The 17,991-nt window shown below is 46.3% G+C and overlaps 1 protein-coding gene across 1 annotated transcript in view; it reads left to right on the top strand.

Annotated features, from left to right (window-relative positions):
- The window catches only part of cep89 (centrosomal protein 89), a gene marked incomplete at both ends in the record, with an annotated part of 120,188 nt that overhangs the window by 22,340 nt on the left and 79,857 nt on the right, over nt 1-17,991 (top strand). Inside the window, 5 exons of the mRNA XM_084437396.1 lie at nt 1,816-1,931; nt 2,403-2,583; nt 5,965-6,132; nt 7,524-7,665; nt 9,689-9,778. Coding sequence (XP_084293522.1) covers nt 1,816-1,931; nt 2,403-2,583; nt 5,965-6,132; nt 7,524-7,665; nt 9,689-9,778 — 697 coding nt within the window. The remainder of the gene's footprint in view (nt 1-1,815; nt 1,932-2,402; nt 2,584-5,964; nt 6,133-7,523; nt 7,666-9,688; nt 9,779-17,991) is intronic.

Raw genomic sequence — 17,991 nt, 5'->3', positions numbered from 1 at the left:
GTCTAGCACTCAAGCAAACAGTCTGGGGAAAAACTCACACAAACAACTCTCACACAACACAACAGCAAGTGAACCTAGGCAGAAGCTTTGCCCGTGAGGCAAAAAGACAGCTAGCTGGGATACTCACTCCAAGTGTGTGGTATGTCTGGGACTCCCCCATGCCCAGACTGCCGTTGACGAGTGTATTCACTGTGCTGCGTTCCCCCCTAAACTTCTCCGCCGCCGGTTGGCCCGCCAGGCTAGCCTGTCCAGGGGGGGGGGGTCCGCTCCTGTGTGGAGCAGCCGAAACGCTGCCATCACAGGTTAACGTGAGCCATCTCTACCCGAAGGCTTCCACGACTTTGTCTGCTGCGTCCCTGCCTCGAGCCAATCAGTGCCAAGACAGCGGCTCTGTCAGAGAGAGCTCTCAATGCCTCTGCTCTCCTGTCAGCCTACCAGGCTGAGCTGGAAGAGGATATGACTGCCAACCCAGATAATGCCCTGAGGGAAGAAATCTGCATTATAACAGATCACATACTTCGTCTCCACAATATGGCCATTAAGCCACGGGTAGATCCATGGGCCTCATGGCTCTTCAGGAGAGGGCGCGCTGGCTCGGACTCACCAACCCGTCGGCAAAGGAGAAGGAGGAGATCCTCGACACTCCTATTGTCCCCCAGGGTCTCTTCGGTGCAGCAGTCACCTCCACGCAGAAGAGATGTGAGGAGAAAAAGGAGAGATGATGAGGCGCTGAAATTGTGCCCCCCGAGGAAGACGCAGCCCGCGGCACCTGTGGCGCCGCGGCAGTCGTACGCTCAGACGGTCTCTCTCCCGGCCCCTGATCCCCAAAGTGTCCAGACCGCAGGCAGCTCCGCAGGCCTCTAGAGGTGCTAAGAGCCTGTGGGCTAGGAAGCAAGCTCCCCCTGGCCGGACCTCCGTCGACTCCGCCTCCTCCTCCGGCAGCCGCGTCTGTGGGGGAGAAGAAGCCTGATGGCCTCTCCTCTGAGGGAGAGCGTGTCCAGTCTGCCCCCGCCATGGACGGCTCTGCCCCCTCCCAGCTCCGTAGTAAAGCAAGTTCAGTGGGACAAGTTCAACGCAGAGTGCAGGACTCTGGGCGGCCATCATGTTCCCACACCGTCCACGGGAAAGCTGAGAGACTGTGCAAATTGCAAAGTTCAGTGTCACTCAAGCACCTCATTGCGCAATGTAATAAACTGCAGGTTGCTGAGGGGCTCAACGACGCCTCCTGGCGGCTATTGAATAAGGAGGTGGTCTGGAGTGGTCCGAACAGTCCTCTAAAATGTCGCTGCCGCTGTTGTTGCTGCTCTCCCCAAGAGATACGGCAAAGTATTGAAGTTCGGATGACTGTAAACAGCGTTCTCACTCAGTGTCTTTCCAGTAAACAGGGTTCTGAATTCCAACTAATCGTCTGTTTACTGTTTACATTACATTACATGACATTACAGTCATTTAGCAGACGCTTTTATCCAAAGCGACTAACAATAATTGCATTTAACGTAGGAAAAGCCAATGAACTACTACTTGCCAGAACTCACAAGTGCATCTTCTTTCTAAAACAAGTGACTAAGAGCATAATCTAGTGCTGAAGGCAAAGTGCAAGAATAGCAATCTAAAGTACAGTGTGATACAATACAATAAGTGAGGAGGGAGGATTGTTGTAGTACTTCTTGAAGAGATGAGTTTACATCCTTGAGATGGACACCACACACCGTGTCAATGTTTGATCTTTGTATTTCAAGACATTTTTCACGGACGCTGAAGATGCAAATGATCTTCTCTCTGCCCCCCCTCCCCTCGTTCACCCCCGACCTCCAGGAAGCAGCTCCAGGAGCAGGCCAGGTTGGTACTGCAGGAGAACCAGGTGCTGATTGAGCAGCTGGAGGTGCAGCACGCCAAAGCCAAGGACAGTCACAGCCGCCATCACACGGAGGGTAGGCCATGAGTCCTGACCAGCCTCAACTCAACCCTTATCTAGCCGGCCTGTTGCTAAATCGCCTACATTATACATAGGGCTGTGGAAAGGGGTGGAAATGGTTTTAAATTCAAGTGTCGGCATAGACGTTTATTAAAAACGAAAAACGCCCGGCTTCGACTCTTCTCAGTTTTTCATAAACCCATGAGGCTATTTGGTCTTTCAGCACAAGTTCTTTCAGGGTGTGACTTTAGTAAAACGTTAAACATGTTCCTCATTCTGCCGCTCTCTCTCTCCCCCTCTCTCTGTCTCTCTCTCTCTCTCTCTTTCCCTGTACTTTGGTCTATCTGTTTCTATATTTTTTTCCCACTCCCTCTCCTCTCTCTCTCCATCTCCTCCTCTCTCTCTTCCCATCTGCCCCCCCCCCCTTCTTCCCCTCCCTTTTATATTTTTTCACACTCCCTCTCTCTCCATCCCTCTCTCCCTCTAGTTTCCAAGGTGTCAAAGCAACTGATGTTGCTGGAGGCGGAGAAGCAGGGGCTGGAGGCGGAGCTGGAGGGCACTCGAGGAGAGCTGCAGACCCTGCGGGCTCGGCACCTGCACGCCCGCTCCAGCCTGGAGGACTCAGTCAGCCGGGACGAGCACTGCGCCATCACCGCCAAACTCAAACGGTAGACAGACGCGGGAACACTCTCCCTCGTGCTGTAATGGTCCACGCAATATACTGTACCGGCTTTCTGAATTTTCTCAGCAGTTTAGTACGGTGGATAAACATTTACTAGCCTCGTGAGACCATTATGATCTTGCGAACTCACTTTCAGTTTGCCACCACAGATCAGTCTGGACTCCATATCCCCCCTTTCCCCCCCCATCTTCGAACGATTATTCTCCGATTACGTTTTGACCGGGCCAATCAGGGACTCAGTTCTGACCCCTGTAGAACGTAGCCGTTGAGTGGTTCCAGTGGCAAAACAGTCTCCCGAAGCACCGAGCGGTGACGTTACCGTTAGTAGAATAAACACAGCCGGAAGTGCAGTATTAGGAAATGGACTCAATAACACCAATTAAACAAGAACAAGAGTATGCACAGAGTTTCTCGGGGGAAAATAAGTTTTCGTCGTTCTTCCAACTGGATTTGGCAAAACCTTACTTACGCTGATTGGCTGAAGGAGTTTGTCTGATCTGAATGTGAGCGCCCTAGATCAGGATGTGAGCTCCCTAGATGAGGATGTGAGCTCCCTAGATCAGGATGTGAGCGCCCTAGATCAGGATGTGAGCGCCCTAGATCAGGATGTGAGCTCCCTAGATCAGGATGTGAGCGCCCTAGATCAGGATGTGAGCTCCCTAGATCAGGATGTGAGCTCCCTAGATGAGGATGTGAGCGCCCTAGATCAGGATGTGAGCTCCCTAGATCAGGATGTGAGCTCCCTAGATCAGGATGTGAGCTCCCTAGATCAGGATGGTCTCACAGGGCTAAAACTTTACTACTAACGAAGCATCGCATAATTTGGCTACTTTCCCTTTCTACTGTGTTGCTTGAACTGATGAGGAAGCCAATTCCCTGAGCGATTCCTCCAGTATGGTTCAAATCAGGGAATGAAAGAGAAATACAGCAGATCATGGCTGCAAATGAGAATGTTCTCACCTAAAAGACAAAGAACCGCTTCAGACTAAGTGTTCTATCATTTCCCTTTCATTCTGGGAACTAGGTGCACCCTAGTTCCCAGAATGTGTAACATTGTGGAACATGGTCTGTTGAGCTGTAGGAATACGTTGGAAGGAAAGTACTATTGCTCAGATAGGCATTTTGGGGCCTGTAAATACCGGCTGAAGTAGCTTGACCTTGGTACTCTTATGTTTGAACTTTGAAAAGCAACTTAGTATAAAAAGCTAAAAAAAAACACGATATAATTACTTATTAAAAGATCCCTCAGCTACAGCCCACCGCTGTTCAGACGACATTCATGATTGTTTTGCTCAAGGTCTCAACTAAAGGAGTGCCGATTACAGTAAATGAGTGCAATGGAAAGATAATAGAGAAATATATAAAAGCTAATATTTGATGAAACACACTTTTGAATTGAAAGGATCACATGAAACTAGGCGTGCTGAGGAGTATTTTTTTCAGAGAAGTTTTCCTCTGGTTTCTGTGTTATTTATTTCTGGGACTAAGGTGTCCTTTGTTGTTGAAGACTCTTTCTTTCTCCCCACCTCTGAGAGTGTATTGATGTGTGGGAGTGGGAGCTCTGGGAGTGCCCTGTCAGTCTATTAGGCAGAAGTTGTATTATTCTTCGAGGGGAAATTGAATGAAACTGAGACCCTGTGATGTCAAGGACAAAGGATACAGTATGCTACTTTGTCCGCACACACACACACACACACACACACGCACACACACACACACACAAGCCTAACAAAAAAAGTAACTTCAAGACTTCAAGTTTGGAAACTGCCATTCCATCTTCAACACATGCACAGGTTACTGTGCACACATGCACTTGTTACAGGTACTGTAGGTTGAGTTGTTTTTGTTTGTGTCACGACCCCAGCAGGATCTAGAGAAATCTGTATTTGAGAGGAATACTGAATAAACAAATACATTAAATATTGCATTTAGATCAATTAGTAATCATTATTGACCATTAGATCAATTGCCGAAGGTCCGCTTATGTGTATCCATGAATTAAGATTTCCAGTCATTTTCGAAGTCAGACTATTTAATTGTCAACCCATGCTGGAAACCACTCACAATTTTTAGCCCTTCACTCATTAGGGTGGGGTGCGCGCACACACATACACACACACACACACTTACACACACAGGTCAGTCCTCCTACTGACCTACCATATACAGTACTTCATGGACTGACCTGCTTATACAGTACCATATGTACCAGCCCGCGCCTCACGCTACTGCCACGCCAGGCTCCTAACTATCCCTAATGCTGTGTTCACACCGGGCGCAATTTTTTCCTGCGGCGTGGCGAGTTTACATAGAAAGTCAATACAATTCACGCGAACTGGGCGGCGGGCAGCACGGGTGGCGCAATGGCCAGGATTCGCCCCGCGACGGCCAGGATTCGCTGCACGGTGACATTTTTTTACTTTCTGCGGCGGATTCGCGTGGCGACCCATTGATCCTGCGGCGAGATTGGGCGAACTGGGCAGCGCAAATTTTCTCGCCGCGCCCGGTGTGAACACAGCATTACATCTCAAAGACATCAGGCAGGTCTTTCTCCTCTAGAGCCCTCACCCTCTGGAACAGTTTGCATACAGTACCAGTGTCAGGGAATCAGAAACGTTTTTCATTTTTAAATCAAGACTTAAAGGACAATGCTCGTTTTTGACAACCTGGACCTTATTTACGACATATTATAAGACGTTTGACTCACCGAGATCACTTTTGTGTAGTTCGGAGGCCTGTAGAAGAAATGTCATCGCTAGTTGTGCTTACATAGAGAGCATAGGCCTGTTGTGGTATTTCCCATGCCTCTGTAATATGATCTTTAGAAACGTCGTTAGACACGAAATAGCTTCCTCACTTGCTCCAGCACGCATGCGCACAGCGTGCTGGAGCAACGATTGCGCGCTGTGCGCATTAGTGCTGGAGCAAGTGAGGAAGCTATTTCGTTTCGAAAGACATTTCTAAAGATCATGGCATGTGAAAACCACAACAGTTATGCTCTATGTAAGCACAACTAGCGATTCATGAAGACAGATGAAAACAACCGTTTCGCGGCAGAAAATAGATTTTTAGAAGCTGCATTCTCGTTGCCCCGATCACCGCCATTACATGGATATATTGGCTCGCGCTGGATTTTACATTTCTTCTACAGGCCTCCGAACTACACCAAAGTGATCTCGGTGAGTCAAACGTCTTATAATATCTCGTAAATAAGGTCCAGGTTGTCAAAAACGAGCATTGTCCCTTAAGACTCACCTTTACAGCCCACCTCTTTGGGTTCAGACCATGTCTTTAAATGCACTTTAAATTGATGTAAACGTGTAACACACACACACACTCACTTTACCCACTCACCTTTTTCCCCCAGCCAACTGGAGCAGGAGCAGGGGAGGAGGCAGGGTGAGGTGGCGGAGCTGCAGGAGAAGGTGTCTCGTCTGCTGGCTGATAAGAGGGCTCTGGTCCTGGAGAAGACCGACCTGGCAGCTAACATCAAGAGCATGGAGGCCGAGCTGGAGCTCTCACGCCAAACCAACAGGTAAAGACACGTCTGGCCTGGGGTCCTGCCTCAGAGATTATATACTGTAGGTCCATTGACCATAAGTTGGGTCCATTGACCATAAGTTAACATTTATTTATTTATTTATTTTTATTCGACCTTTATCTATCCAGGGAAGCCCACTGAGACCAAGGTCTCATTTACAGTGGTGCCCTTGTTACACAGCATACTGTACATCATAAACAATATAAACCAGTATAACAATATAATATCACATTCACACATTTTACACAATTCAATACAATGACAACATTACCCAAAACATACAGACTTCGACCCCATATTCCCAAATCATATGTTTCAAATTTTACAAAATGACTATGGCATCCAATTTAAAAGACCCCTGAAACCTATTCCATGCTCTAGGAGCGCCATAACTACAAGCAGTCTTTCCAAGTTCAGTTTTGACTCTTTGACTCACCTCAATCTTGAGATGATGACTAGCATGCCATGTGATGACGGAAGCTAGGCAGCTGGTTAGCTTTTGTAAGATAGCTTTATGTACATACAGGAGCTGTTGCTGTGCTGTGCCCAGGGACATCCAACCCACTGCCTGCTACAAATTACAGTGGTACATTTTAAAAGTGATAGAGCAAACTGCTGAGTGATAAACAGTGTCAAGCTGTTGGGGGCGGCATACATATAAATAATGGGTGCGTTAAGTAGCTGAGCGCTCACTCTTAGAATGCTCACTTTGAGCGCTGAGCGGTTTTTAAAACCACTTAACGCTCTGCTCTAACCGAGCGTTGAGTTGCTAGGAGACGAGAACTTTTCACCTGTTGTCAATCATGTGTGATTAGCGAGCAGCATCCCAACGATTCCCAAGCCAAAACGCGCCCCTTGTTTGTTTTTTTTCTCAGGTGATGATGATGATGATGATGATGACATGGTGTTTGGCTCAAACAGATCATAATTCAAAACTGCTCACTTGTGCTCTGAGCAGATCAGTCTGAGCGTAACTGAGCAACCCGTTAAGTGAATTCTGATCACTGATCGCTCACTGAGATGTGTAAAGTACTGTATCATCTCCATAGAAATGCACCTTATATACATTGAAATGAGAGATACTGTACCTAGAGCCATGGTGTGTTGATGTGTGTTTTTTGTCGATGTGCCGATGGTGGGTAGACTATTCAGAGAAAGCTTTCGTACTAGTTTTGTTTTATTTATGATTGCTTACTACTACCTTTGCATTCATATATTCGTTGAATTCCGTGTAACCTTCTCTCTGCAAATCCCATTCCAACCCTGCACTACTCCCACGGTAGCAATGAACCGTCAGCCCCCGATTCCAACGTGTGAATGTATATGTGGGAGGTGTTAGATGGAGGAGTAATGGCTTCTCCCCTCCTTCTCCTCCTCCTCGCCAGGAGAGCCCAGAGGAAGATGGCTGTGTTGAGGCAGCAGGTGGAGGACTCCATGGAGAATGAACTGGCGGCCTACCACCACCTGGCCAGCATCGTGGCCCAAGCTGAGAAGATCACCCACGAGAGAGACCAGCTCGTGTACATGGTACAGTACCCAAACATGGCCCCTCTGTGTGCTTCTCGCACATTAGGTCACCTTCATGTTTTTTAGAGTTGATTTGTATACATGCTTTTTGACACAATGCCTAGGATATTCACCATCTTGTTTAACATCTATATCTATAGTACAGGGTAAAGGTATACATACCGTATGTCCACATATTCCTAGGTTCCTATAGGCTGCCCGTCCTGTAGGCCTAACCTCATACGTGTGGTGAATGGTTTTCTTTATACCACATTCCTTCTGCAAGGCTAGACACATGAGCGTTTATTACACACAAATCACACCATCTTAAATCTTTGTCGTTAAGAGTGCATTGGAATGAAATTGACATACTTGTAGCAGTGTCTCCAGTAACAATTGGTGTTATTGGAGCAGTGGACTTGCTAAAAGAGACCTGAATGATGAACTGTGTGTTCTATTGTGCATTTGTCATTATACCCAAAAAAGAAGCAGTCTCTGACAGCAAGATCAATGAAAAAGACTTCCATAGAGTATCATTATCACCTCTGTGTGATGGCTGGTCATGTTGTTCTCATTCCTCTGCATGTTTTTCCACCTGCAAAGGCAAGTGTGAAGGCAGCGGGGAATTAATTAGCACTAACTACCCGCATCATTTGAGCATCTTAGCCTCTCACACCTCCCCTGGATTTGCACACAGTACGAGTAGATTTTGTATATACTTATACAGTATATGAGCAAAACCATATGTGCAAAATATAACCAAGGCATGTGCTACCTCAGGCACCATTGCCAGTATGCAACCTGTGAAATCACAGAGCAGATGGAGCTTCACATTAATATATGTTTTATTTACAGTCGTGACACGTTCAGCGTTCCCAATGAACAGGCTGAAAACACGTACGCTTCACTGCCCAGCTATCCCAGTGCTTGTAAGACCGGCCGTCTCCAGCGTCCGCAGTGGTTCATTTCACAGTCCTGAGAGAGCCGGCTACTAGTACGTGTCCAGTCAGCCGCTGACGGCGGCGTCCAGAAGGCGTTCGGTTGATGAGCTCCGTGTCACGGCAGGTTAGACTAGAGAGGGAGGCGGCTCCCAAGCACAGATGTTTGTGTCAATTTTGTTATTCAGGCCCAGTATGGGGAAAGGCCTGTGCCTGGCAGTTTAAAGAGAGGCACACAGTTACTGTAGTCCACAGGCAGGATGAGTCAGTGGGCAGAATCCCACCCTGCCTCTAATGAGACCCAACCCGTTTCAATCCTCCTTTTCAGTGCTGCTGCTGATGAATCATTTTGGGGAGAGGCAATGATTGGTCTCCTTTTTGGTGTGTTGCCCAGGGTAACGGGTTAAATCACAGTGAAAAAACATTTTAAAAAAAATTAAAAACATTAGAGACTATCTCCCAAGCTCCAAACGTGTATATCTTTTGGGCAGTGTGAAAGATGAGCTCTCATTGCTATAGCTTTCTCTGACTCAATTATACAGTAGGGCCTCTATGTGAGTTATGACTGTGTTCTGGTAGACATGGTGGATTGAATAAATGTTTGCCTGTAGGCGATTATTAGTAACTGGTTTCTTTATCCTCTTCCCTCTGAGAAAATTGAGCTTTCAACCTTCCCACAAATTCAGTTGTGAGGAATGTGAGACTTGTCAACCAAATTAAGATTTCTTTCGGATTTGGTTTAGCTCACTGTTGTGGACCCAGATGCTTGAGTAGGGCTACTGTTCACATTACGGTTATCAAAACAATGCTCCAGCTTTCATGGCTTAGAATTTGTCCTCGACTTGTCTTGTGGAATACTTAGAAACAAGATCGATGCGCACATTTTTCAATCAGTTACAATCAGTTAGAGAATGTACGGCGGTTGCTCATAATCCCTTGTGAGAGCTCTTACACTATTATCCAATTACTGCTTTAATGACACCCCCCCTCTCTCTCTCCCTCCTCATCCATCCATCCCTCCATCCCTGTCCCCTCCACCCTCCCTCCGCGCCGCCCGTCCCCCTTCTAGATGTGTAACCCGCCCTGTTCCCTCTCCCCCCCCCTAGGCCTCTGCCCTGGAGCAGGACAAGCAGGGCGTGCTCACCAGGATCCTGGACGGTACAGTTCGCCTTGGAAAGCTGCAAGAAAAAGTCAAGGTAAGTCCCAGATGACTCCCTCCCGCAAGCTAACCCACCACACACCGGCATCCACCCCGCTGGCCTCCGCCGCACAGGAACCACAGTGCCTCTCGCCTGCCGGGCCGTGGAGCCTAACCACCTGCTCCACGACAGGCTCGCTGCAACAGCAGAGCCTCCCCGGCGTCCCAAGTCGAGACACCCCTTGTGTGCCTGCCGCACGGGATCTCCGTGCTGGTGATGTGCGCAGCTGATTAGCGGATCTTGAGCCAGGCTGCTGTAGGAGATGCTAAACGTGATCTGGTGGTGTGCGTGCGTGTGTGCGCGCCTGCGTGTGGGTGTGTGTTTGGAACGCATATGGCATTGTCTGCCCTTCCTAGTATATTTATAGCTCTAAAACAGGCCTGTTTTATTTATTTAGCCTCTGGTGACGCATGTGTGTATGAACTATAGCTCGACCATCATTATGCTGCTCAAAGGGTTTGAATACCCTCTCTGAGCTGAGATATCCGTCCCGGTACTGTTTATACTGTGATTCATCAGCACCAGCTGTCGACAGCCAGGCAGACAGAGCCCACTGAAATACAAAAACTGGCAAAGACCAGCTGAGTCACACCTTCAATTATTTTTCGATAACTCACCGACGTCAAGGGCAACCGAGCAATGTCCATTATATATATGGGCGACATTTGAAAGCGACTGAACATTCTACACAGTTAATAATGGTTTGGCTGTTGTATGTGAACCCATTGAACCCATTCTCATTGAACCCATTCTCATTAAAGATTCAAGATCTGTTTATTAGCCATTTTGCTCCCGGAGTGCCCAAAACCACCCCCTGCCGGCTACAACCCGACAGGGGGGCCCCAGAGCCACTCGGACACGGCCGTCCATTCACCTCCATTCATTTGGACTCGGGAGCCAAAATGTTAGTCTTAGATCTATCGATTGAACGTGCAGAATAACCACAAATTTAATGTATAAATATCTATAAATATCATCATACATTTTTGAATATTACTTTTGAAGTTAATGCCATTTTGGGGGACAATTGACAGCTCTACTATCTATCCACAGACTGTGGAGCGTTCGGTTCTCTCCCACAATCATACTCAGAGGAAATTAAACTTAAATGATTCAGAGCCGTTAGTCATAATCAGACGCAGCATCTTGTTGTAGAAGACAACGCAGACGATTAAAGCCAGAGATTTGTGAACAGATGAGCTTTCTCATTTATCAAGGCTCAATAAAAATGTCCTCTGTGCTCACAGGAGAGCTTAGCTGTAGCTGATGGTGTCCCTTGTGTGTGAAACAGACATGATATGAAGCACGACTAATGGGATCTTCTGTTCTTCCAATTTGTTACCTTAATGGCAGTTAAACTGGGTAAGTTTTGCGGCGGTAATGGGGATTCTGGGCGGGGTGTCACTGCTGGTTTGAGTGTCCAGCTTTTCTCTGGGCAGTATTTTGTAGTCTGATGGCCTGTCTAGGTTGGACAGTTCAGAAAGTGAACTATATATCCTTATGAGACCTGACAGATAAAAGTTGTAACACACACAAGCACACACACACACACACACACTTTCTTTCTTTCTTTCTTTCTTTCTTTCTTTCTTTCTTTCTTTCTTTCTTTCTTTCTTTCTTTCTTTCTTTCTTTCTTTCTTTCTTTCTTTCTTTCTCTCTCACTCGCCCCCCCCCCCCCCACACACACCGCACACACACACACACACACACACACACACACACACACACACACACACACACTTTCTTTCTTTCTTTCTTTCTTTCTTTCTTTCTTTCTTTCTCTCTCACTCGCCCCCCCCCCCCCCCCCCCCACACACACAGTTGCATGCACTTAAAGTCAAACGTTTTTTAGGTTTTATTTATTTGCACCATAAAAGATGTAAAAAGATGAACAATAAAAAACGCTATAAAACCAAAGCACGTGCCGGAGAGGTTAGAAACCCACGTGGGCTTAGAAAAAACACCTCATCGTATGTAAACCATAGAAAAAATATGTGCATGAGTGTGTGCGTGAGCATGTGATTAAATGAGAATTTTTTCGCCAACCTGGACCTTATTTACATCATATTATAAGACGTTTGACTCACCGAGATAACTTTGGTGTAATTCGGAGGCCTGTAGAAGAAATTTAAAATCCAGCGCGAGCCAAGTATATCCATGTAATGGCAGCGGACGGGGCACCGAGAATGCAGCTTCTAAAAAATGTATTTTCTGCCGCAAAATGGTTTTTTTCATCAATCTATTTTTATGAATCGCTAGTTGTGCTTCCATAGAGCGAGGGCTTGTTGTGGTTTTCACATGCCTCTGTAATATGATCTTTAGAAACGTCTTTAGAAACAAAATAAAGCTTCTCCACTTGCTCCAGCACGCGGGCGCACAGCGCGCAGACTGGCTATTCTCCGTCTGTAGGCTACACTCGCAGCTCACATTCTCTACGCTACGATTGGCTTGTTGGTGCCTGGAATATTGTGTGCAATATGGCTGAATATTTATCAGATTTTGAGGATATAGAAGATGACTTAGAATATCATGGAAGCCGATTGTAGTGTAGAGAATCTCTGTGCGCAGTAGACAGGTACAATGAATAGTGAAATGTCCTTCCGTTCGCTCCTAGATGCACACTAGATAGAGCAACATAGAGTATAGAGTGGTAAAAAAAAAAAAAACAGTAAAAAAAAAAAAATGTATAAAGGGAGATAATGTATATCAAGATACAGAGTATATACTATATACATGACAGGGTGGGATGTTGGGGGAGTAGGTGAGGTTGTGCATTGTGTTAGATAGGGAGAAAGTATGGGTATTCATCTATATTCTATAGATATGCATATTCACAGCACAAAATATGGATTAGCCTATGCATATTGTGCCGAGTATAAATATAAGTATAAAGTACACCCATCTCACCTATAGCTCAGGAAGAGTAGAAGTGTGTGTCTCTGCAGCTCCTCTGTGCCTCAGTGCCTGGTTAGCTGTGCTGCAGAGCTCACTGCAGGAGGGCATCCTCTGAGCCTGGCACTGCCCGCTGCCGTCTGCCAACATCCACCCGCACCGCTGCGCTTTCACCAGCCAATGTCATAATAATGATATTAATATAATAATGATAATAATATAATTAATTAATATAATATAATTAATTAATAATAATAACATTTAGATTTATATAGAGCCTTTCATGAGACCCAAGGACACTTTACATTGTAACAGAAAGAGACAAATCAGACAAACAACAAAAAACAGAACAAAACAGAGATTAACAAACTAACTACAGTAATTGACTAACTAACTAACTAACTACAGGCCAAAGGCCTTGGTGAACAGGTGGGTTCTCTTTCATAGCACTCCCCCCCCCCCCCCCACACACGTGTATTAGAGCATAATGTAGGGAATTTACTGAAATTGTATTTTAGGAATGTATATATGTGTGTGGTATATATGCGGTGGTAAAACAGTGGTGGTGCTAGGAGTGATGTCGTCAAGGGAATATCCCACCTAGCGTTCGGTGCAATCAGACTTCGATTTGATTCCTCTCAAAGTGACCCATGTGCATTTCCACCCCACACCCTCATCACATTTTCCAATCGCCTGAGATGAAAGAGCACGCCTCTCTTTGAAAGTTAACCTGGTCCTGCAAACCTCAAGCTTATTTGTGGTTGTGATGTGAACAGTGGAGCTGCGCAGTGTTCCAGCTCTACACCCAGACCAAGAGACGACAGGGACGAGCCCTCACACACCTCTCAGTGATTAAGTCCCAGAGTCTTGTCCCCAGAGGAAACGGGCAGCTCAAAATCTCATTTAGCTTTCACATTCAGATTTTATTCGGCACATGTACAGTGATGCACAAATGATATACCACTGAGCACTGTCTGGGCAATTATTTAAAAATTCAAAAGACATGGTACCGTTGAAAACTTAATGGGTATTGGATGTGACTGCATGTTGCCCCCCAGAATATGGAGGAGGATGGTGAGAGAAGCCAAAAAAATCCCCAAGAATCACAGTGAAAGAACTGCAGGCCTTGGTGGCGTCTTGGGGTCACCAGGTTTCAAAAAGCACCATCAGACACCACCTCCACAACCACAGGCTCTTTGGAAGGGTTGCCAGAAGAAAACCTTTTCTGACCAAAAGACACAGAAGCAAGCGCTGGGAGTTTGCCAAACGTCATTAAGATGATGACTGGATCAAGGTGCTCTGGTCAGATGAGAGCAAAATTGAACGTTCTGGTCAGATACATCATCGGCATGTCTGACGTTGAAACAGAGATGCAGACAGGGAGAGGCACTTCATACCCATGGTGAACTATGGTGGTGAGTCAGGGATGTTTTGGGGCTGTTTTAATTCCAGAGGTACAGGGGCACTGTTTAAGATTGATGGCATAATTAATTCCACCAAGTATCAGGCAATTTTAATTGCCAATCTGGTTGCCTCCGCCAGAAGGCTGGGACTTGGCCGTAGGTAGACCGTAGACTTTCCAACAAGACAATGATCCAAAGCATACCTCATGAACGACACAGATATGGTTCCCTGACAACAAAATCAATGTTCTACAGTGGCCATCTCAGTCGCCACTGTCTTCAGACCTCAGTCCAATAGAAAACCGGTGGGCTGAGTTTAAGAGGGCAGTTGATAAGCGCAAACCCAAGAATGTGAAGGATCTTGAAAGGATCTGACTTGAGGAATGGTCCAGAATCCCTCCAAATGTCTTCCTTAACCTCGTCAAACATTACAGGAACAGACTCCATGCTGTTATCCTTGCCAGAGTAGGTTGTACTAAAGTACTAAATGACGAGTGGCAATAAGAAACCTTGATTTTGTTGAAATGTATTTGGCATTAAATAATTATGATTGTGGTTGGTTCCATTGAAACATTAATAAAGTACAGTATCTCACACATTAGTATATTCAGTTTCTTTATAATTATATTCGTTTTGATCGTTTTGGAGCCCACTCTATATAGTGCAGTGTAAGACCAAGCTAATTTAATGGCATAATATTAAAGGTAAGGTTGGTAGTTTTTTTGCATCACCTTGAATGGATGGAAATACATTTTATTAGCATTGGTGAGGTGTGAAATCCAGAAAGCCTTTTTTTGCCTAGTGCAGTATACGGTATCTAGTAGTTACCAGTATACTGTATCCAGTTATACTGTATATAGTTACCTTGCATGGTAGATGTCTACAGAATGTTGTGGGTTTTTGTTCTTACTGGCAATTCTCTCTTTTTATTATAGCCAGTTTAGGGGGTACAGTAGTGTTTAAGTATCCATGGGACTCACAAAGGAGTTGGATTTGATTTCTATGGCTCCCTCCCACGCACAGCCCACCCACACACGCATACACACACATGTGCACACACATACACACACACACACACACACACACACACACACACACACACACACACACCATATTAAATTCCATCAAACCCAGCTAGCTAGCAAAAATATATCTTACTTCCCTGTTGGAAACCATTCCAACATAGATCATATCATTAAATTGGAAAGTTTCTAGAGTGTTACCTCCGTTCTCCATTGTCTCTGAGTTCAGCCCCGCCCCCTCCTGAGGCTAGCAGCTCCGTTAGTACTAATAACAACAGACACATTACCAGAGGAAGGAGAGGCTCGTAGCTCCGTTAGTACTATGTACAAACAACAGACACATTACCAGAGGAGGTGGAGGCTGGCATCTCCATTAGTGCTATTAGCAACAAGGACAGAATATCTGACAGGAAATGAGTGTTTGGCCATTACTTTGCCTATTTATCCTGCATCATGGGGCTGGCGCATGAATGGCTTCATTGTGTCCTTCATCTAGCCCTAATAACCTCTTATACTTCCTTCCTTCCTTCCTTCCTTCCTTCCTTCCTTCCTTCCTTCCTTCCTTCCTTCCTTCCTTCCTTCCTTCCTTCCTTCCTTCCTTCCTTCCTAACTTTGGTCCTACCTTCCTGATATTCAAATAATATTCAGAATGACAATCTTATTCAGGCTGTAAACTGAAATGATATTGTACCTTTTGTACTTTTTGAGCCATTATACTTAAATTAAAACCAGTCATAATGAGTAGTCTAATCTATTTTTGAGTGTAGTACTGGGTGGATGGGTGCATGGGGATGTCCTGGGGGTCACTTTATTTTTTAGGAAGCTACGCAGCTTCAAGGCAGACGTAACAACACTGAGACTGTTCTACCTGACGTTCGTTCAGAGCGTGGTGACCTTCGCCATCCAGTGCTGGGGTGGAAGTCTGTCAGAACAGAAACATGCTGGACAAGGCTACTAAGGCGGGGAGGAATATCACTGGCTCAGATATTCAGAGTATCTCTCAGCTCTCTGATCAATATACCATCAACCTTGCCAGACGAATACTGGACGATCCTTCCCATCCACTCTTCTCAGAGTTCCCCCTACTCCCCTCTGGACGCAGGTTTAGAATGCCCAAAATAAGGACAAAACGAGCCAGCAGCTTTTGTTCCAAGAAGCATTAAATTGTTGAACAGCTGTTGATGCCTGTTGCAGTGATGATGATGTTGATGCGATGATGATGGTGAGGATGGTGATGACGATGATGGTGATGGGCGTACATTTTTATGTTTTCTGTATGCTTGATGTGTGCTAAACAAATTCCCCTCTGGGGCAATAAAGGTTTCAATTCACTGACCTGCCCCCGACCGTCTCTGACCCTGACACCTGACCTGAGGTGGCGGAGTCTCGCCACCATGCCACTATCCAGGCCACGGAACCCCACACTCAGTCTCTGAGTGGGCTAGAGACGCACGGTCTTCATTGGTGAAGGCAGGTGGGTGGCTCGGAGAGGGGTACACTGACCTCGAACTGCTATGACCTGAGGGGGCGGAGTCTCGCCACCACGCCACTAACCACGCCACAGACCCCTCAACTCAGCCTCTGAGTGGGCTAGAGACACACCGTATTCACCGGTGGGTGCATGGAGGTTGCCCGGAGGTCACTGCCCCTGACCCGCTGTAATTCGAGGGGGCGGACTCTCCAGCACGCCACTATCCACTACCCACAACTCGGCCCCTGAGTGGGCTAGAGACACTCGGTCTTTGCCAATGGGTGCACGGAGATCACCGGTCCATAGTAGTACTAGCAGTTACTGTTACAGTATATACAGCTGCAGCAGCTAGCCCTCCTCACATTCTCTCCAGGAAATGTACTTTCTACTTTTAAATTATTGTTCAACCATTGATTAATTGCAGTCAGACAGGTAGTCGGGGAGCATAAGACATTCACGTCATTCGGCACGTCTGAAATGTAATTGTGTATCAGTGTGTGAGAGAGATTGTGTGTGTTTACAGTTTTTGTGTGTGTGTGTGTGTGTGTGCGTGCGTGCCTGCGTGCCTGTGGCGTGCCTGCGTGAGCGCCTGTCAGAGAGTGAGCTGTTTTTGGAAGGAAGCTTTACAGGGTATATTTTTCTACTTATACCGCATGAGAGATTTTGTGAAAGATATTTTATTTGCCATATTACGCAACAAGTACAGGAACATTGACATTCTTGGTCCTGCTCCTCTCCACAGTTGCTTATCAGTTCCTAAGCTCCTGACTTAACAATATAAGCTAGGTGGTGTGGGGGGTAATAGTCCAGCAGGGGATTGCATTGCAGCCTATCGTTATTGGTCTACTGCTGATGGTTGTTGAGCGTGTGTCCCCCTCCTGAGAGGAGGAAGCTGTCATGTGACCTGGTCGTGATGCTCCGCCTTCTGTAGCCTCTTGACTTTAGGTGGCAGAACAGATGACAACTGGGTTGGTTTGTAGTGTGTCCTGAATGAAGATTGAGAACAGCACTCCAAGTTGATATTTTTAATGCCATGAAAGCATTGCTTCATAAAACCATTTAGAAATTAGCACCCAGTTGTTTTCAGTATAAGTCAAGTTGAGTTGAGCGCGTTCTTTTTCTTTTCTAAAGTTTGTAGTGTGTATGATTTAAACCGGTGTCTCTGGCTAGCCTCGAACCCGGAACCTGCCGGGTTGTAGCCAAACAGCCATAACCACGGACCTAAGAGGATATCTCGCAATACACTGGAGAGTCTGCATACTGTACACACTCATTCTCCCTCGACTCAGTCTCCCTACCTCGCCTGTGTTGCTACTGTATGCTGTATGCTTACGCTGCTGTCTGAGGTCCTGTAGCTCAGTAATGGAGTCACTGAGCCTAGATGTTTCCCTCAGCCTCCTAGTCACGGCGGTGATGGCGTCC

This window comes from Borostomias antarcticus (assembly GCF_949987555.1).
Source record: "Borostomias antarcticus genome assembly, chromosome: 4".
NCBI lineage: Eukaryota > Metazoa > Chordata > Actinopteri > Stomiiformes > Stomiidae > Borostomias > Borostomias antarcticus.
Note: the sequence above shows the minus strand (reverse complement) of the source record. Positions and strands in the feature narration are given on the sequence as shown.